The sequence below is a fragment of the Ursus maritimus genome, unplaced genomic scaffold (genome assembly GCF_017311325.1).
Source record: "Ursus maritimus isolate PB19 unplaced genomic scaffold, ASM1731132v1 scaffold_8, whole genome shotgun sequence".
Classification (NCBI taxonomy): domain Eukaryota; kingdom Metazoa; phylum Chordata; class Mammalia; order Carnivora; family Ursidae; genus Ursus; species Ursus maritimus.
Window position 1 is genome coordinate 17,183,776 of NW_024426996.1, and position 21,414 is coordinate 17,205,189.

The window sequence follows — 21,414 nt, forward strand, 5'->3', positions numbered from 1 at the left end:
CAAGGCGGCCCTCTGCCTAAACATCTTACCTGTCCTCCAACTGCAGTGACATCCCCTGAAGGTGCGATCCCCAAAAAGTACCCTTATCCAGAGCTAATGCAGCCTCAGAAGTTCTTCACTGTTCTCCAATAACCAGGGTTGCAAGACCTTCTGTCCCTCTATAGCAAGTCCAATCCAGCAAAATATTGTAACTTTTATAACTGGGTGAGGATAAGCAGGAAAAGTCCATGCCACATGTCCGAATCAGCAAAGGCTGTCACTTTAGAGCTTTCCTCACCCCTAGAGGTGAGTTTATAAATTATTAATTGAAGTGTTTTACCTGAGGTTGATCTATTTATTTTGGCTGCAAAAGACTGGGAGTCTCTAGGTTACTGTTTATCAATGTCCTCCAGTTATCTGTCCTTAAAAGTGAGCTCATCAGTTTTCAACTTCTGAGAGCAAGTTGCAAAGCTAGCAGGAACAAGTAAATTTCCAGATGCCACTCAGCTCTCTCTAAATAAATAAATATTTATAGAATATATTGAAAATTTATATAAGACATATACTTTGTCTCAAATCCCTGGCACAAAGTTTCAAAAACCCTTAGAACTTCCTGAGTGATAGGAATGTATTTTGTCATTCGTAAGGAGCCCCTTTTGAGCACACCTCAGTCGTGTTAACAAGGGGACTTTTGGAAAATCCTGAAGGGTGGGGGCTGGTTGCCAGAGGAACTAACCCATGTGTTATTAGAGGATTGGAACTTTCAGCCCAACACCCAACATCCAAGGAAGGGAAAGGGACTAGAGATTGAGTTCAGTCACCAATGGCCAGGGATTTCACCAACCATGCCTATGTAATGAAGTGTCCACGAAAAACCCAAAACCACAAGGTTCAGAGAGCTTTAGGGTTGGTGAACACACAGGGGTTTGGGGAGAGTGGAGCATGGAAGCTCTGTGCCCTTTCCCATACACCTTGCCCTATGCATCTCTTCCATCCGGTTGTTCCTGAGTTACACCCTTTTATAATAAACCAGGAATATAGTAAGTAAAATGTTTTCCTAAGTTCTGTGAGCCACTCTAGTTTATTAATCAAATGCCAGAAGGGGTCTTCGGAACGTCCAATCTATGGCCAATAGGTCCGAAGCACGGGTAATGATCTGGACTTGCATTCAGCATCTGAAGTGGCACAAGGGGCTGTCTTGTGGGCCCAGGCCCTTAAGCTGTGGGGTCTGATGGTGTCTCCAGGTAGTTAGTACCAGCACTGGGTTAAATTAGAGGATACCACAAGTTGTCACAGAATTGCTTAATATGTGGAAAACCCATCCATCTGGTTTCAGAAGTGAAGAAACATTGTAGCGGAGTACTGAGAGTAGAGGTAACATATACCGGAGGGAGTGTGTTTTCTCCTTTACAGTTATATAGCAAAATATCCTGATGCCTTGATCCCTCTGTCTACAATCAGAGCACAAGTGGTGAGCTAGTTTTGGAGAATTATGAAGGGCCACCCCCTCCTCACCACCATCGGAGCCTCAAGATAGCACAGAATCACTGTTCTGGTTTTAAGGAAAGGAGCTTAAAGACAAACCCAATTCTCTAGAACACTACAATGCAAATGAGTGACTTACCCATGGTTACTAAGTAAGTGGTTAAACGAGATAATACATGCGCAGCGCCTGTAACAGTGCCTGGTGGCCAGCGCTATCCAAGAACTGGCTATAATTATGAGCACGACCAGATGTTTTAGCTGCAGGCTTCTACCATCCCACAAGCTTGATAACACAAACTCTTCTGAATTGACTGTCAAATTTAAGGTTTTCACTTGTGTAATGAATGTCCCTTACCTCTGAGCACGGTTTTAATTTGCATTCTTATATTTGGCGCTTGGTGCCCTTTTAGCTTTAAAAAGGAAACACCTGCCCGCAGACCAGTATTTTGGTAGGTTTTTCGAGGTTTTCTCTTTTTCTTGTTCTGTTTCTTTTTTCTTTTTCCTTGTTCATTTATTGGGAAAGCTGATAATAGGAATTCCTCCTAACGCTAAGTACCTCGGGGAACCCCGCCCCCTAAGGTTAAAGCGACCACGATAACCCTCCTTTACCGTTACTAGAAAGGCTCGGACCACTCCGCCACTCAGACCAGGCTGGCGTGGACCGTCATCCACTGACGTCACTGCGCAGGCCTGGCGCGACCTGACGCCAGGGAATGACCTCAGGCCGGTGCGGGGCCACGCCCTCCCAAGCGCCATGCTGGGCGCTCGTGGCGCGGCCCTCGCGCGGGGCCTGCAGGTCCTGACGCACTCATGGCGGCGGGACTCCCGCGCCCTGGCCCTGGCGCGCGCTGTGAGCGCGCCCCGCGCGGGGCACTGGCAGCCTTCTGCCGGGCCGGGACCGCGCAGGCGTCGGCTCAGCCTGTCGGCCGCGGCGGTCGTGAACTCGGCGCCCCGCCCTCTGCAGCCCTACTTGCGCCTCATGCGGTTGGACAAGCCTATTGGTGAGTGTGGGCGGACGGGCCGTGGCGCGCGGCGCCGCAGGTAAGGGGGATTGCGGGTGTAGTGGAAACCAAGGTGCCCCGTGCTCTCGGGACACCCGGACTCCGAAGTGGCCCTCCGGCTTTCCCATCCCCCTTAATCCGGAGGGCTCCGAGCGAAAACTTGGCTCATTCCACAGTCCTTGTTTAAACAGTGCATCTAGCGGAAATTCCGTTCTCGTGTCCCTTTATTTGCACAGATTTACAGCATTGAAGCACTTCCACATTCATTATTGTTTGATCCTCCCCATAATTCTGTAAGGCTCCCAAAGCAAAGAACTAAAACTGTAATGACGTTGAGGAAAGCAGAGCCAGACCGGGTGAACTATATATGGGACATTTCTATCTAGGGCCTACTATAAAGCCTGGCAGTAGTATCAGACGAATTCCTACCACATCGCCTAGTCTCAGGAACAGAAAGATCTTTGGAAACTCCCCGCTTTCAAGAACTCGTGGCCTAGTTGAACAAGAAAAATTATTGGGTGAGCTAGGAAAGTAGGAGATCAAATGTTAGTGGTACAGATGGCTAGTGCTACAGTTAAAAGAGTAGTTACCATGGATCTCCATTGCTAGAAAGTGTCAAGAACAAATTGGATCTCAAAGGGCAGGTAGATTTTACAGAAGAGAGAAGAAAACTTAATGGGTGGGGGACATGTTTTTGTAAAGACTCAAGGGTGGAGAGTTGAAACACCAAGGATATGAGCTGATCTGGAATGGCAGGTGGGTGTAGAAAACACTGGGAGGCAAGTCTGGATAAGAGCTGGACAGAAGAAGGATGGACAGTGGGGAGGGAGGGGCGGAGCCTGAACTCCAGGTAATCTAGATGATGACATTTGCCGTGGCAGTGCATGGAAATCCCTAGATATAGTCACTCTACCTCTGCCCAGGCAAGACCCCAAATTAGGTCTTGCTTATGGTATTCTAGGTTTATGCACTACTTATTTGGGATCAGAGCACTAAATATTATAACAATTAGCTATTAAAGTATAAAAGCAAATTAAAAGCACAGTCCTGCCATCACAACTCCTTGCATTTTGGGGCCCGATAAAAGTTGATAGGCATAAATTTCCAAGCCCAGTTCTAATCTGAAGCATGACTATGATTCTGTCCTGGTGTCTGTGTCACAGAGCAGCAGTATAGGCCTACAAATATCCAGGACAGATCAACAGCTGCCGTTACTCCCATTTCCATAAACCTCTGGCTTTTACATTAGTGGCTAAACCACTGCACCACATAACGAGGGTGTAGCTACTAAGAGGTTATGAGTAAAGCTCTGGAACCAGCCCTCTACATTTCTCACCTATAAAATGAAGATACTAATAGTACTGACTTTATAAGGTTGTCATGAGAATTCATTTATATATGTGTGTGTGAAGTCCTTAGAACAGTGCCTGCCATAATAAGTGCTCAAGAAAGTTAGGCATTAGTACTCAAGAAGAGGGAATTGAAGAAGACTGGGTTAATAGTTATGTATGTTAAGAAGATACCAGCCTGCATGCTTTATTTCTGAGGAAGATGATGATTGCAGGGTTTTTTAGACAATTTACTAATGGTACTATGTTACGATTCATTCAACAAACATTTTTGAGCCCCTCCTATATGCCAGGGACAATAAATTGACAGTAGAATCGCAAGTTTGATATTTTTTTATTTAAATTATTCTTTCATGGGGCAGTTTTATGTTTGTTGTTTTACTTTGTTGAAGTTAGGTCTTGTTTTTGTAAACCAAAGTGGAATTCCTTGTTTTTCAGAGCAGATTACAACTTCCAGTGTCACAAACGACGGTATTTCAGAAAGTTCCAGGAGGTGGCACTCTTTACACTAAATTGGTGGTGTAATTTTTGTTTTACTGCATTTATGGGTGATTATTGTTGTCTTGAAGATGATATGTGATTAGTAAAGAATCTTAGGTTCCATTTTCACAGGCTTTTTGGTCTGCCCACCACCTCTCAGAACTTGTTCATTTTATTTCATCTCCCAGAGGATTTTTTCCTTTTTCTACAATAGACATTTCTTACTGTAACCTGTTTGCATCCTTGTCACGTCTGCATCCTTCTTCAGGGAAGAGAGAATAATGAAAGTGCCATAGGGAAGAGTGGCAAGAACCGTGGCTGAGAATCGGGAGCGCAGAGGAGCAGTAAGAACTTCAGCGTATGTAGAGATTTAGGTATACTGAGTGATAACATTGGCCTTAGACGACTCGCGCCAGGCTACCTGCGTTTAAATTTCTCTTCTGCCACTCTTGGCCTTTGTGACCTTGGGCAAATTACTTCCTCTGTGCTTCAGTTTTGTATTTGTTAAGTGGGTATCATAAAAACACTGCCTGTCTTTTAGGTTTGTCACGAGAACCAAAAGTGTTGCATGACAGCACCTGGGACATAGTAACAGTTACATGTTTGCTCTTACTGTTTTTTATTTTCATCATCACCAGCACTGTTTTCTCATAACAGTTCTGAGAGGTAGATAGTCTTTCCCCTCATGTATACATGAAGAAGACTGAACCTTAAAGTTTAATATATTTTAGTGTCTAGCATCATTCCATTTATTAGTAGCAGACATCAGACCAAATGTCTGACTTTCCCCTTTGTTATAGGAAGCCCCCCCCCATCCATAAGGGTGCCCTACAGATTCCTATAGGTAAGTGAATATAGTACCTATAATGTAGAGTAATGGCAAAGGAAATTTTGTTGCTGACACAAAAATGCTGTAGGTGACTATACATCTTTTCTCTCCAGAATTGTTTTTTAAATAGACCCTTCAGTTCTAATTGCACCAGGAAAATCATGCCTTTGAAGTGGTGTTCTTTTGTTTTTGTCAGGGCAGGGTCCCTCTGTCCCTCTGAGCTATACTGGTAGATCCAGGAAAAAAGAAGTAGTTAAAGCTTAACCTCTCTGTGTGTTTGTTTCCTCCTCTGTCAAATAGGAACAGTAGTAGTTCCCACTCTGTAAGGGTGTGGTGGAGGATTGAGTGAGTTTGTGTGTATAAGGCATTTAGAACAGTAGCTAACATTTCAGTAAATGTTAGCTCTTGTTGCTTTTGTTTTATGTGGGACACACCAAATAGGATTCTGTCCAGGACAACCTGAGCCTGAATTCGAGTCTGAACTGGCCTTTGCTTGTTTTCAGCGTCTCCTTGCCTTTTCTGCTGTGTCCTCCCTGGTCCCTTCCCCAGTGACTTGGGTGGCACTGTTTTATGCCTCTGTAGGACCCTGTAATTGATCGATTTTGTTGTTTTTGTTTGTTTAACTGTGTTTCTTCCTTTTCATTTATAAGCCTCTCTCCCTTAGTCACTATTGTATTCTCAGTTCCTGTATGGACTTTATAAATATCTATAAATGAAAAAAGCTTAAACTTAAAAAGTTTAAATATGATTATAGGCACTTTGTTTTTTTTTTTTTTTAAAGATTTTATTTATTTATTTGACAGAGAGACAGCCAGTGAGAGAGGGAACACAGGCAGGGGGAGTGGGAGAAGAAGCAGCAGGCTCCCAGTGGAGGAGCCTGACATGGGGCTCGATCCCAGAACGCCAGGATCACGCCCTGAGCCAAAGGCAGACACTTAACGACTGAACCACCCAGGCGCCCCTGTTTGTTTTTTTTTATTAAGATTTTATTTATTTACTTGACAGAGAGAAAGAGCACAAGCAGGGGAAGCAGCAGGCAGAGGGAGAAGCAGACTCCCCGCTGAGGAGGGAGCCTGATGCAGGGCTTGATCCCAGGACCTTGGGATCATGACCTGAGCCGAAAGCAGATGAGCACTTAACCGAGTGAGCCACCCGGCTGCCCCTAAATATGATTATAGGCACTTTGGCACTCGGCCGTTTTTGTATAGGATCTCTTCTTTATTTAGCCACATCTCCTTTTTCTCTTATGTGTCTAAATTGGGAAGTAAAGGTCAGAATTTATCATAATAGGCACCATCTCCAAACATTTGTTGAAAGACTTTCTTTTGAAAGTAGAATATCAAAATTTACATGTAAAATCTCTTTTCTGTACAATCTATTTGGTTTTAGCTTAATTTCATCTAGTTTATGGGCTGAGTACCAAGAACTAATGCCATTTGTGCATGTAGCTGCAAAATGTTTAAAAAACAGTAGGTTAATGACCTCCTTGCTTCAAGACCATTTTATTTTATTGTGCTAACAACAGAAGAAAGTTTTGCTAACTCTTTTTGAGCAGGTAATCCATGCATATAATGCAAAATTCAGAATGTGCAAAGGTGTAGAGTGGAAAACGAAGGCTTCCTCCCCTGTCTCCCAGCCACCCAGTTCCCCTCCCCAGAGGCAAAAATCATTATCAGTTTCTACTGTATCCTCCCTGACATGGCCTGTGAACACACTGACATTCAAATGTATGTATTTGGTGTGTGGGGGTGCACACGCACGGTAAAAATAGTTTGGTTGCCCTCCATAGGGGTGGACTGCTTTGTAACCTCATGAGAAATGTATGAGTATCTGACTCCCCAGGGTGTGTTGTCAGATGGGGTTTTGCCAGTCTAACATGTGAAAAATGTTATCTCAATGTAATTTTGATGTGTATTTCTGAAAGTTGATCTTTCATATAAATAAGAGTCATTTGTATTTCTTTTCCTGTGAACTTCTATAGTCTTTTTAGTCTGTTTTTCCACTGGACTATTGATCTCTTTTCAGTTTCTAGGAACCCTATGTATTGGGCAAAAGAGTCCTTTGTGATATGAGTTGTTCATTTATTTTCCTAGTTTTATCTTGTGTTTTTGATTTTGTGTTCTTTACTTCTTTGGGGTGTAGTGTTTGAACAAATGAAGACAGTTAACTAACTTGAATGTGTACCTTTCTTGTCTTTTTATTTTTGCTTAGGCACCTGGCTGCTGTATCTGCCATGTACTTGGAGCATTGGGTTAGCAGCTGAACCAGGTTGTTTTCCAGATTGGTACATGTTATCCCTCTTTGGCACTGGAGCTGTGCTGATGCGCGGAGCAGGCTGTACTATTAATGACATGTGGGACCGGGACTATGATAAAAAGGTAGTTTTTTCCTGGAAAGAAATAGGGAGGCTCTTCTCAAGTCTGCAGAGTGACATGTGGCATCGCTTTTGAGGTACAGAAGGCAGAGGATCACTTAGTGGACTTACTGAAATCCAGCCTGAGAAGTGCCGTTTTTCAGTTGAGTAGCTAGTATTGCAAAGTGCAGTGTAGTTCCTTTCTCAACACAAGAGCGGCCATGCAGACAGGGTGTGTACTTCATGTTTACAAAATGAATTAGAATTTAGAAGGCCAAGGTAAGGATGTTAGGAGCAAAGTGAAAAGTTCATCCTGAACCTTTGTCTATCCAAAAGAACTTTCGTTCTTTCCTTTGAGATACATACTGGAGTTGTAACTATTCTTCTGTAAATCAAATCTTAATTTAAATAAGCCAGGGAAGCCCCTATTAGCATTTGCTATAATTGTTTTTTTAAAAAATGTAATTTTATTCTTTTTTTTTCTTAGAAAAATAGTACGTGTTTAATCTGAAAAATTCAGACAGTACAGAAACAGAAAGTATAGAAAGTGCGAGTCTTTCTTATCTCCTCTGCCAGACCCTCAGAGAAGCTTCACTTAACAGTTTGTTGCATTTTGTTTCTCTGGATTATTTTCTATGCGTATTCTAATGCATGTGTATAATTATTTCTTCGTCAACAGACAGCTGTTTTCTCAAGGGAAGCGTCCATCTTGTTTGCCTTTTATCCTAGCGACTCTGCCATAAACAAGTATAAGATCATTCATTAAATGCTTGAGTAAATAATCAAGTAAACTTTCAGTTTAAAAGAAACCCATGGTGAATTATATAAAATGAATGATCTTGTATACACTTATGTAAAGTGAATAATCATCCCTAGTTTGTCTTTCATACTGGTCTGAATTTTCCTTTAGCAAGACACACCTGTAATAATTTTTAGTTTATAAGAACAGTATCACAATGTCTTTTTTAATTCAAAAAAATATTGATTGATACTTGCCGTGTGTGAGACACAGTGGCAGGTGTTAGGAGGAGTGCGTGGATGAAAGACAGTATTCCTGACCTCACAGTTTCCTGGTTACACTCCAGCAGCACTGTTGTCAGAGTCGTACCCACAGGGGAACTTGCTGAAGACCCCCCTACCTCTGCCGAAGGGAGCAAAGAGAACTTTCCAGGGGGGTGACCTTTGAACTGTGTCAGAATAAGATGGCAAAAAAAGGGTGGGCTTGCGAGGGAAGGTCAGAGGAAACAGATATAGAGGCATGGCTGTGAGATAAAGTGTGAAGCTTAACCACCGCAGCGATGGGGTTTGTGTGTGGCTGGAGGATAGGATTGTGGCAGGAACTGTATGGTGAACACATCTCTCTGCCCCGCTGACCCAGCTAGGATAAGTCAGTTCATGCCAGGAGATGCATACTTTCTTGATCTGGGGTTCATAACCATATGATTGAGGCTTCTAGTTAAGTCTTGAACATGTTTGGAGCAGCTAATGTCAAAATCCTGGTTGTAATATTTTATTAAAGTGTAAAGTTTCGGGGCACCTGGGTGGCTCAGTCGTTAAGCATCTAACTTTGGGTCAGGGCGTGATCCTGGTGATCTGGGATCAAGCCCCACATCAGGCTCCTCCGCTGGGAGCCTGCTTCTTCCTCTCCCACTCCCCCTGCTTGTGTACCCTCTCTCACTGGCTGTCTCTCTCTCTGTCAAATAAATAAAATCTTTAAAAATAAATAAATATTAAAAAAAAAATAAACTGTAAAGTTTCGCAGATGTTACTCTTGGGGGAAACTGGATAAAGGGTACGTGGGATCTTTACATTTTTTAAAAACTGCTTGTGAATCTACAGTTATCTCAAAAGAAAAAGGTTAATTAAAAAATAATATATTCAGACCAACCAACTTTTAATTAACAAAATATGATCATTTTAGTTTCCCCTTGAGTGATTTTTTTTTCTCCTTAGGTAAAATGTTACCTTTTATCTCCCCTATGACATTTTTCTCTGATTAGAAGAGTCCAGATTCTGTATACACATACAACAGAGCTCTTAAATGAGTGTTTTATAGCTATTGAGGAGGTTTTGTTAACATGACTTAAAATGTTATGTTCATCTTTTTTTAACCTAATTTCTTTCTTTCTTTTTTTTTTTTTTTTGCCAATTTTTGTTCAATGTATTTAAACAGAAGGAAAAAAAAATCAGTTTCTCCCAACCACCATCCCCTCCCCAGCCCCTGCCTCTGGCAACCACCAACCTGGTTCTCTTTCTACAAGCTGAGTTTTTGTTTTAGATTCCACGTGTAAGAGAGATCGTACAGTATTTAGTATTTGTCTTCTGTCTGACTTATTTCCCTGAGCATAATGCCCTTGAGATCCATCCATTCTGTGGATGTATGTGTGTACCACCGTTTTTTTAATCCATTTATCCGTCAGTGGACATTTAGATTGTTTCCATTTCTTGGCTATTGTAAATAATGCTGCAGTGAACATGGGGGTACATATATCTTTTCAAATTCATGTATTTGTTTTCCTTGGATAAATACCCAGACATGGAATTCTCGATCATATGGTAGTTCTATTTTTAATTTTTTGAGGAACCACCATACTGTTTTCCACAGGGGTTGCAACAATTTACATTCCACCAGTAATGCACAAGAGTTCCTTTTTCTCCACATCCTCACCAAAACTTTACTTGTCTTTTTGATAATAGCCATTCTAACAGGTGTGAGATGATACCTCATTGTGGTTTTGTTTGCATTTCTCTGATGATTAGCGATGTTGAACATCTTTTCATGCATCTCCTGGCTATCTATATGTCTTCTTTGGAAAAATGTCCATTCATGTCTTCTGCCAATTTTTTATTCGGATTTTTGGGTTTTTTTTTTTTTTTTTTTTTTTTTTTGAGTTATAGGAGTTCTTTATATATTTGGATATTAACCCCTTATTGAATATATGATGTGCATATATTTTCCCCCATTCAGTAGGTTGATTTCATTTTGTTGATGGTTCCCATTGCTGTGCAGAAGATTTTTAGTTTGATGGAGTCCCACTTTTTTTTTTGCTTTTGTTGCTTTTACTTTTGGTGTCAGATCCAAAAAATTGTAGCCAAGACCTGTGTCAAGGAGCTTATTGCTATGTTTTCTTCTAAGAGTTTTATGGTTTCTTGTCTTACGTGCAAGTCTTTAGACCGTTTTGAGTTAATTTTGTGTATACTGTAAGATAGGAGTCCAGATTTATTCTTTTTGTATGTAGCTGTCCAGTTTTCCCAGCACCATTTATTGAAGAGACTGTTCTTTTTCTATTCTATAGTCTTAGCTCCTTTGTCATAAATCAGTTGACCATAAACGTGTGGGTTTATTTCTGGGCTCTCTATTCTGTTTCATTGATCTATGTGTCTATTTTATGCCAAAATCATACTGTTTTAATTACTGTAGCTTTGTAGTATAGTTTGAAATCAGGAAGTGTGATGCCTCCAGGCTTGTTCTTTCTCAAGACTGCTTTGGCTACTTGGGGTCTTTTGTGGTTCCATAGGAACTTTAGGATCATTCTATTTCTGTGAAAAATGCCATTAGAATTTTGATAGGGATTACATTGAATCTATATATTGCTTTGAGAGGTATGGACATTATAGCAATATGAATTCTTCCAGTGTATGAGCATGAAATATCTTTCCATTTATTTGTTTCTTTAATTTCTTTCATTAATGTCTTGTAGTTTTCAGTATACAGGTCTTTCACCTCCTTGGTTAAGTTTGTCTCTAGGTATTTTATTCTTTATTGCAATTGTAAATGAGATTGTTTTCTTAATTTCTCTTTCCGATAGTTCATTATCAGTGTAAAGGAACACAACAGATTTTTAAAGGATGAGTTAAAAAGCTTGGCCAAGTTGTAATGCTTATTTCACAGTTTCTTAAAGACTGTATATCATTAAGGATATGTTTGTGGCTCAGGGTTTTGCTTAGTATGTTAGATAATAAGTAAATTGTTAATATATTAAATGATAAGTGAATTGTTATTCGGGTATATGAGTTAAGTGTGTTCTGTTGATGTTCTGTATACTCTCCCAACCATGTCATAAGCATTAGGCCCATAAACATTGAAATAATCTCAACATACAGGTATTAATAATTTAGTTTTATTTTATTTTTTAAAAATATTTTATTTCGGAGAGAGAACATGAGCGAGGGGGAGGGGCAGAGGGAGAGGGATAAGCAGACTCCCCACTGAGCAGGGAGTCCAAAGATCCCAGGACCCCGAGATCATGACCTGAGCTGAAGTCAGATGCTTAACCGACTGAGCCACCCCGGCGCCCCAGTGATTTAGTTTTATAAGCTATGAGCAAATGGTTTTATTAAAAACCTCATAGAGTATGTTTTGATCATCGTATTACAACATTTTTAGTCTTTTGATGGAGTGCTTGTTAATTTCAGCTTTTGAATGTAGCCAGGTAATTATCACTACTGAAGGGACAGTGTAATCTGTGGTTAGTAGTGTGGTCAGGGGGACTAGACAGACGGTGCTGCCTACCATCCGTGACCTTGGAAAGTTACTGACCCTCTGCTTCAGTTTCCTAAAACAGAAATGGCAGGAACTTGTGAGTGGCTAAAAGTCAGGGTTGTTATGAGGGCTCAATGGTGTGATGCATACATAGCTTTTAGAATAGTGGTACATTGTGAGCACTCACGTACTAGCTGGAATAATCATAATATTCTAAAACAAATACAGGACATGACTGTATTTCTAACTAAAAGTATAGGGATCAAATCAAAGATAAAAGATCCAAGTCTGGCACTCTAACCAAGGTGAGTCATTATAATTTTTGACAAACTGTTTTATTGCACAGTGAAGCATGCTATAAAATGGGTCAGCAAATTTTTTCTGTAAAGGAACAGATAGTAAATATTTAGTCTTTGTGGGCCGTACCATCTTTGTTGCAACTATTTGATTATGTTGGAGCATGAAAGTGGCCATATACAATAGGTCAACAAATGGGGATATCTCTGTTTCAAAAGAATTTTATTTATGAATACTGAAACTTGACTTTTATATTATTTTCATGTGTCAAAATACTAGTACTCTCTTTTTAACTGTTTTTCAACTGCTTAAAAAAGCAAAAACCATTCTTGTTAGCTCACGGGCCATATAAAAATAGGCAGTAGGCTGGATTTGGCCCAAAGACCATAGCTTGCTAACCCTTGATATAAATCAAAATCAAAATGGAAATATGTTATATTAATAGCAATAACATTTATTGCATACTTACGTGCATTAGACACTGCATTTACTCTGTGAGGTAGTACTCTTATTACCTCTTTCTCTTCTTCTTCCTCTCTGTTTTTCTTTTAACAGGTAAGTAACCTGAGTCTGAGAGAGGTTAGGTAATTTGCCAAAATTCACCCAACTGGTAGGTGATGGAACTGGACTCACACGCTGGGCTCTTGGATCGCAGATCCTGAGTTCTTCTAACCATGTTGAAAATTTTGGTTATGCTCTTTTTTTTATGCTTCAGTTTAGAATAATCACATTTCATGATCTTTAGACAGGAAAAGAACAACTAATATATCTTATTTGTCCACATAATAGCTCTGTCTGTTCATATTCTTACATTGAGTCTGCCCTTTATATTTGGGTACAACTAATATTAGATTACAGATCCATCTTTAAATGGCCTGGCAATAGCACTCCCTTTTCAAACCCAGATAATCTGTCTTCTTTCTTTATTTACATTTGTTTGCTGATTGCAGTGCTTCCTGTAATCAAAACATTCACTGCAATTTCCTCTTTCCTGAGAATTACCAGTATTATTGTCTCCTTTTTCTCTGTGGAAATTAAACATATACTTGCTAATAAGCTGTGTAGCTAACTAGCCAGATAAGGAAGTTGCTTCGTTTTGTGTGGTCGGAGATGGGAAATAAAAAGAAAGGGGAATGAGTGGTGGGAATTTTTAGTGCTTTTCAAAGCTGTTTTAAATATGAGGATTTGATATTTGGCAGTGCTTCCAATGTTGATTTCACTTTTTATTTGTATTTTTGCCTTCGTGCCTGCCTTGGGCCATTCTCTTGATTGCATGTTTAAATCCATGATTGAACCATTACATGCGGCTAAGGTATGTGTTTTTATGTATTAAGGTTATAAGAACAGCAAGTCGCCCAATAGCTGCTGGAGACATTTCCATTTTTCGATCCTTTATTTTCCTCGGGGGACAGCTGACCTTGGCACTGGGTGTTCTTCTGTGTCTGAATTACTACAGGTATAGTAAATGTGTTTTTCAGAATCACGTATAAAAGCTCTCTTTTGAAATGGAGAAAGTAGAAATAAATAAAGTTGAGATATCTTTATCACAAAATTGTTTATTGACTACTTATGGAGCATCTGTAAATTAGCAAGTATAAAGAAATCACCACATGTCCTAAAATCAAGAATGCTTTCACCCAAAGGAATGAGAAGATGAGCATTTCATTTATTCTGCACCACCATTGTACTTCGGTTACGTGTTCCCGAAGAAACGCATGGCACTTTCGTAGCCTTTCCAGATGCATACATGGATGTGTGTATATGCCCTTATGTATAATTTTATTTATCCTGACAGTGTCTCTAAAGTAGATAGAAGTGATTTGACTCATTTTGCAAAAAGATTAACCAGGTCTTTCCCAGAGTCACACTCATAATTGATGACAGAGGGGAAAAGTGGAGGGATTCATTCCTAGATCTCTTCAATAGAGACAGGTTTAAACTTCTGGTTATCAGATGGCTGCTTGCAAAGTATAGAAATGAGAAAGAAAAAAGATAAAAAATAAGTGTCACTTTATAGAGACTAGACTTAATTGCATTCTTTGCCCTGATAGCTTCACGTGAAAATGCTTTTGGAAGGTATTTCCTGGAAGGACGGTGTTAGGTGAGCCGTGCAATACCTAGGAACACCTTATGCTGTCATGCTTTTATAGCTGCTCTGCCCTCTCCTCGAGAAGTAACACCCATCGTGCATATCGGGAGGGGGATCCTGACGCCGGTTCTGTTGGAAAACAGCACTTAGAGAGGCAGTAGCATATGGTGGCTCTTAACTTGGACTCTGGAGCCATCCTGCCTTAGGTTTGAATCCTGGCCCTGCTACCGACAGTCAACAGAGTACTTAATCGCTTTGTGCTTTAGTGTCTTCATCTGCAAAAAACAAATAGAATAAAACTGTCTGCCTCTTAGGTTTGTGGTGAAGATAATGAGTTAACATATGTGAAGCAGTTAGAATAGCGCCTAATACATGAAAGCACTATATGTGTTACTGTTTTGTTCAGTTGTTTTGTAACACCTAAAATATTTTCTAATCACCTTTTATCCTAATTAAAGTGTAAGAAAATAATTTTACATAACAAAAAAGATAACTTAAGTCATTTTCCAGTTAGTATTACTACTGTTGTCTTCTTTAGTGATTTCTAAGAGATGGGGATACTAATCTTCAATGGTTTTTCTTGGTTTCAGTATAGCTCTGGGAGCAGCGTCCCTCCTTCTTGTCATCACCTACCCACTAATGAAAAGAATTACATACTGGCCTCAATTAGCCCTGGGTGAGCTTGAAATAACTACAAGTGTTTCCTTCGATACCCTCAAACTTGTACTTTTGTGTGTGTGTATGTGTGTAATGTGGTAGAGATAAAATGTCAAGTCAGTCATGAAATTTTCTAAACCAAGAGTAGATTTTCATATTTTAAGGGAGGACAATTAGCCATATTTATTGGCTAAGGAATTTTGCGTATTATTAAGATTCTCATCATTATTATTTTCTGAAATTCTCTTTTAAAAATCGAGGTATGTCATGAAGAAAAAATTAACTGATTGGACCCTACCCTTCTCTTTAGGTCACCAACCTGGATGCCCTGAGGACTTGGGGGAGTGGGGTAGAAAGCAGAGTCAGACAAGAGAACCAGGGCTAGTATGTGAAAGCTTAGCTAGCCTATCTCTGTGAGGCCTTCCTTAGACGTCCCAGGAGAAAGTAAGCCAGTCTTGCCTCCGGCTCCCAAGGTGCTCTAGTGTGGCACGTACTCGTTTCACCGGCAGTAACTACAAGAGAAGATGCTGAGGGCTGCCTCTGTCCCGCCAGTTGTAAATTGTAAATGCCTAACAGATAAAGCTCTCTTTGCATGGGGATGGCCCAGGGTCTGGCATAGCACTTGGTATATCACGGGTATTCCATAAATATTTGTTGGCAATGGGAGCAAAAGGTAGATAGGTAGGGAAATCACAATCTATTGCAGAAACACCTACTCCTAGAATAAGAATATTCCTAGAACTATTCTAGTTGTTCGAACTATTTTTTTAGTGAATAAAAGAAGAAAAGGGGTTTCTGAGAAAAGACATGTGGGACCCACTGAGTATGAGGTACCTGAGGGACTTGCAGGTAGAGATGTCAGCAGACAGTTCAGTGTCTAGTCTGAAGTGGAGGGAAGGGATCAGGTTGCACAAGGAGATTTAGGAGCTGTTCACATGAGGATATTTGTTTATAGTCCTCAGAGAAGATGCTTACAGAATAAATAAGTGTACCTGCCTGTACTCTTATTTCTGTAGTTTAGGGGGGAAATTGAGTCATAAAGGAAAGAACACAAGGTTTTGACTCAGGTAGGTCTAAGTTGAAACCCTAGCTTCTACTACTCATTGACTGTGCCAGGCACCATACTAGGGAGGGTAAATGTTGTTCTCACGAAACCTCCTGTTTATCAGGGTGATATTATTCCTTCTGTTACCTTTGTTATTTTAATTGTCCTTTCACCTTTCTGAGCCTGTCTCCATTTTTGTTCAGTGTAGTTAGTCACCACCACGAGAGCCAAGAGAATTTCAGGAAGAGACATAGTAGAAAACAGTGCACAGAGCCTAATGCATAGAAGCACTTACTACATGCTGATGCCCCCTCCTCTTCTGGGGAGTCGAAAGTGCATTTAGACTTGTCCTCTGTCTCACCATCTGTAGGGCTGACTTTTAATTGGGGAGCATTACTTGGATGGTCTGCTGTCAAGGGCTCCTGCGATCCATCTGTTTGCCTGCCTCTTTATTTTTCTGGAATTATGTGGACTCTAATATATGATACTATCTACGCCCACCAGGTAAAAAAAAACAACAACAACACTTTTTTCTTAACTTTGGTTTAGTTATTGTTGCCATTTAAGGACTTTATGAACCACATTAAGGGGAAAGTATTTTTTCTGAAAAGAAAATCATTCACGCTTCCTTGATACCAGCAAAATATTTTTGTTTCATGTGTAATATATGTTTACTAAAGAAATCTACTCTTATTTACAAGCACTCAAACAGTATGTGCCAGGCATATAAATACGTTTGTTGTTGTTTTTTCTTTTAAAGATTGAGAGAGAGTGTGAGAGTGGTGCGGGCGGGGGGAGGCAAAGGGAGAGAAGCACACTCCTCTCTGAGCTCACAGTATGAAAAGAAACACATACACTAAGCCCATGTTCGTTATTGGATCTGGTGTCCAGAAGATAGTGTATTGGATAGCCGTCTGCCTGTAGGTGGGTGCAGAGTTCAGCGTGCAGCCTCTGATAACACATGACCAGAATTCCAACAGTATGTGGAAATGCTTGGAAATTAAATTGCTGGAGGAGATCAGTCAGATGTGAGTGTATCACCAAAACCCAGCTCTGCATACACAGAAAGGATTTGATGGGAGAGGCAAGGAATAAATTGAGCTAGAAGTGAAACGTGAATGGATTTGGTTAGGTGGCAGTTGAGCATTTTTCTACATCTGTGATTTTAGCAACATTGAAACTAAAATGTATAGGAAATTGTTGAGATTTGAGAACTCTGAGGTAAGAAGAAGCTTTGCAAACAGACTTGCGTTTTACTTTGAATGTAGTCACTGTGTAGTTAAGAGTCACTAATAGGGTTATAAGAAATACGACATGTGGGAATGGAGCTGGAAGACATCTTAGCAGTGACACCTTCGATTCGGCCTGCACATTCGTTGCTAACCAGCCTGTGTCTCGGTTTCTGTCGGCTTTCATAGCTTCTGTCCTTTGAAAGACTCTTTTTTTTTTCTGGGATCAGATAGTGGTGATGGTTATACGACAATGGTGAATTTTATAGCATGTCAATAAAAACCGGACAGTGTCTTACTGCTTTCTGATGTTAGGACAAAAGAGATGATGCTCTGATTGGCCTCAAGTCCACGGCGCTGCGGTTCCGTGAAAACACGAAGCAGTGGCTCAGTGGCTTTGGTGTGGCGATGCTGGGGGCTCTGAGCCTGGTGGGAGTGAACAGTGGTCAGACGGCGCCCTACTACACTGCTCTGGCCGCTGTAGGAGCCCATCTGGCACACCAGGTTAGACCTTTTTCTTACTTTTCCCCCTCATTTTTCCTTGGTATAAATTGTAAAAGTTGTTTAACCAAAACAGCCTCTGTGTTTACCAAGCAAGGTACTTCTTAAAACAACTTTGGCTTATGCTACCTTGAACCATCCCTTCCCTGCTCCCAACATGTCATCTAACAAAGCTACCTGTATTATTTTAGAGAAATACTCTAAAACAAAACCTAGACTTTTTTTTTCCCCTCTGATGTTTCTGGAATTTCTTCTGATTCATGTCTGGAAAAATTTCAGCAATGTCTGAAGGTTGTGGGTTGAGTTGAATTGCTCTGAAAGCAAACTCTGATCAACATAACTGTATTTTTACTATGTGGTCTTCAGTGATGGATATGGTAGTTTGGAAACTAATCATTCATAAGTTTGGGTCCCCTGGCATTAGCAACCAAGGCCAGATAAGACATGAAGTGCTAACTTGTCAGAGTTCTGCCTAGATAGAGGGAAGCTGTCATTTCAAGATATCCAGCCAGCACCCACAAGCTTATATTGTGAATCTACTTTAGTGACTTTTGTAAAATGAATGAACTAAATCTAATCTTAATGAAATAGATTGCTTGAAATTGGACTCTAGTTCTGTATCAGTGTTACTTTAATTTTCTTCAGATGGATCCAAAAAGATGTTAGCCTGTATGTAGATGATCTGTTTTATACAGATTATTGCAGATTACTTACCAGTATAAGCCAGACTTGCATAGCAGTATGACGGAAACTAAACTCCAGTGTCCATAAAGTAAACCCCATGCTGTATCATCTTCATTGTTTTCCTCACAAGGAAAACTAAAAGACAGAAACTGGTGATTCTCCAGCATTCTCTAGATTTCACCATTTTCCTCCTCAAAATTTTGTAGCCCTCTCTTACTCATAACTCAGCTCTGCGGGGGTTGTCACCATCAATTGATTGTCTGATCAGGATAATGGATGTGTAGCCATATTTAAGCACCTGGATATTAGTGGAGGAAGGCAGAAATTACAAGGAAAATTACAAATACCATAAGAAACATTTGGAACCCACCTTATAATTCTAAATGGCATTTGTGGTCTTTTATCTAGTCCTTGACACAATACTTTAAGATGGACATAGCCTTCTCAGATTTGGAAAAAAAGGAAATAATCATGATTTAAGTTCACAGGCCATATAATAAAGAATAGTTGGGAAAATGAGGGATGCTAATGCTTAATAAGCCTAGGAATGACTAAGACAGGGACATGGGACTTTCTTGATATTTTTACAGGACTACTATGGAGAAGAAGGAATATGTTTGCTCTAGGTGACTAGTAGCAGATCTAGGTTGCTGGATTCCTTTCTCTATGTGGGGATGGGAGGGAGATTTACACTTGCATAGGGGTATTTTGGTTATCATACATAAACTGGGCAGAAGTCACTGCAGCCATTTAGTGAGTGGGGCCAGATATGTTAAATATCTTTCAATGCACTAGACAGCCCTTCACAGTAGGGAGCTGTCCTTCCCAAAGGTGACTTGTCCACCTGTTAAGAAACATGGCTGCAAGGAGTAAAGCTAGAACTGGAGGGTAGGACTGGTAGGAGGCAGATTTTAGATCAGTCAGTGTAACTAGTTCAGAGCTTTCTAAAGAGAAGTACAAATAGCAGGGGTTGCCTCTCCGAGCATTCATGCACCGCTCAAGTGGAAGGTGTTAGGACACGGTTTGGATGTTACCCAGTAGAGATATGGTAGATTTTTCTACACAGGGAAACAGCTTAGGGTACATTAAGGGCTTCCCATTGCTTAAGATCCTGTAACAAAGTGCTGTTATCTTCTCCGTACTGATGTGTTTATTGGCGATGCGAGAAGTTTATACTAAGTGCTGATGCAGCATTGATATCTTCTCTTACAGATTTACACTCTAGACATCCACAGACCTGAGGATTGTTGGGATAAATTTACCTCCAACCGAACACTAGGACTAATATTTCTGTTAGGGATTGTCCTTGGGAATTTGCAGAAGGAAAAGAAGACAGATGAAGCAAAGAAAAGTATAGATAGTAAAATAAAAAAGTAGCAAATGACGTTGATCTGGGAATCTTTAAAACAGACTTTGGCAAAACACTCTCAGGTCTTGTTAGCACATAGTTAGATTTGAACAAGCAGTCTTGCAATATGTTAATGAATTAAGAACCAGAAGATGAAGACGTAGACCATATTTGCCTGGATTTAGTTCAAGTATTTATTAGCAAAATCCTTCCCCTGTCTCAGAAACCAGGAACTCTTTAGGATTTGAGTGACCTTGAGTCTTCTGCTCATTATGACGGGAATGATATGACTTTGGGCACTTTACAAGACGCCTGATTTGTATCTCATCTAAATGAATGAATGTAGGAAAACGGACTTTATTTTTAGGGAAAAATAAAAGCTGCTGTAGAAAGTTGGGGTTTATTGTTCTTTGTTGTGGCCTTTACTCACTACCAAAAGTTGTAATTGAGGAAACCATTCTGTTTTTTATATCTTAGGAGAATTTAAATAAGTAAATAAAAATTTATACAAATAAAAATTTGCATCCATACGTACTTCTGTTGTTACCAGTCCCGACGTTTACTTCGCACATCCGGTCTCTGTGTATAGCCATGGTGACCAGAGGTTGTGGGTTGAGTTGAATTGCTCCGAAAGCAAATTGATCAACATAGTCCCAGGGACTATTTTAATTTCTGTTGATTTCTTTTCTTTTTTTATCTTCTCAGATTGTGATATATAGAATAATGGCATGTTGGTTAAGTGTCCTAAAAATTTCTTCCCTTGCCCCCTTCAGAATGTTCTCAACACAGCAGCCAGAGTGATTTCCTTAAAATCTATGTGAGATTCCGTCATTCCTCTATTAAGAACCCTCCAGGATCTCCCAGGTTCCTCAGTACAGACCAAAAGTCCTGTCACCTGCCAGGCCCTTTGTGATCTGGCTTTATCTGCAGGTACTTTCCCACACCCCTCTCCAGCCCCGCTGGCTTCCTCACTGCTGCTCAGCAGGCTGGTGGACTTCTGCCCCAGGGCCTTTGCATGTACACTTCCTCTTTCCTGGAATGCTGTCCTTGAATTATGTCAGTCCTTCACAGCAGGTCTTTTCTTAAATGTTACCTTGCCAGAGGCTTTTTCTGGCCACTGTTTATAAAATTACATAATAAATGCTACCTATGCTTCCTTTACTGTTTTTTCTCTTCAGAACTTAACACTATTAACCTAAAATATGTTTTGCTTGATTTAAGTGGCTCTCGTGGATAGTGGGGTGCAGGGGAGGCCGTTGTTTGTGTATGTGGATTGTGGGTGGCAGGAAACACTCAGTTGTGTAATGGTGATAATGTTAGTGGTGATTATGCAGCTGACAGAGCACTTACGTGTGCCAAGCCCCGATAAATAAGCACAGGAAAATGTAGTGAACTGTTTATTCAGCAAATACTGAATCACCAAAAGTGAGTGTTTAGATTTACAGCAGTAGTAGCGGCCATAATTCTACTCTACTATAGCAGCAATGAGTCGAAGGGGAGAATAGAAATGTATCCTACTTTAAGGGAAATATGATCGGCTTCTATTTAATTCTCACGTTGTATCAGGATAGATAAACTTTAAATCTGTTGATTTCTGGGTTGGTT

General features: G+C 40.3%; 1 protein-coding gene across 2 annotated transcripts; it reads left to right on the plus strand.

The window, feature by feature from the left end:
- The first annotated feature begins 2,203 nt into the window (after window positions 1-2,203).
- On the plus strand, window positions 2,204-20,965 carry COQ2 (coenzyme Q2, polyprenyltransferase). 2 transcript variants are annotated; one of them, XM_040625252.1, is made up of 7 exons: window positions 2,204-2,465; window positions 7,335-7,501; window positions 13,591-13,712; window positions 14,936-15,021; window positions 16,418-16,551; window positions 17,592-17,780; window positions 20,583-20,965. In XM_040625252.1, the coding sequence occupies exons 1-7, from the start codon at window positions 2,219-2,221 to the stop codon at window positions 20,628-20,630; spliced, it is 993 nt and encodes a 330-aa protein (XP_040481186.1). In that variant the 5' UTR covers window positions 2,204-2,218; the 3' UTR covers window positions 20,631-20,965. The 2 variants fall into 2 exon arrangements, with proteins under 2 accessions (XP_040481186.1, XP_008691529.1); XM_008693307.2 differs by lacking the exon at window positions 20,583-20,965 and adding an exon at window positions 19,674-20,327.
- Window positions 20,966-21,414: the final 449 nt, after the last annotated feature.

Coding starts and splice junctions, on each gene's coding strand:
- COQ2 (XM_008693307.2), top strand. CDS start 2,219: ATGCTGGGCGCTCGTGGCGCGGCCCTCGCGCGGGGCCTGCAGGTCCTG. Junction 2,466..7,334: donor GCGGTTGGACAAGCCTATTG/GTGAGTGTGGGC, acceptor ATTTTTGCTTAG/GCACCTGGCTGCTGTATCTG. Junction 17,781..19,673: donor GAGCCCATCTGGCACACCAG/GTTAGACCTTTT, acceptor CTTCTCTTACAG/ATTTACACTCTAGACATCCA.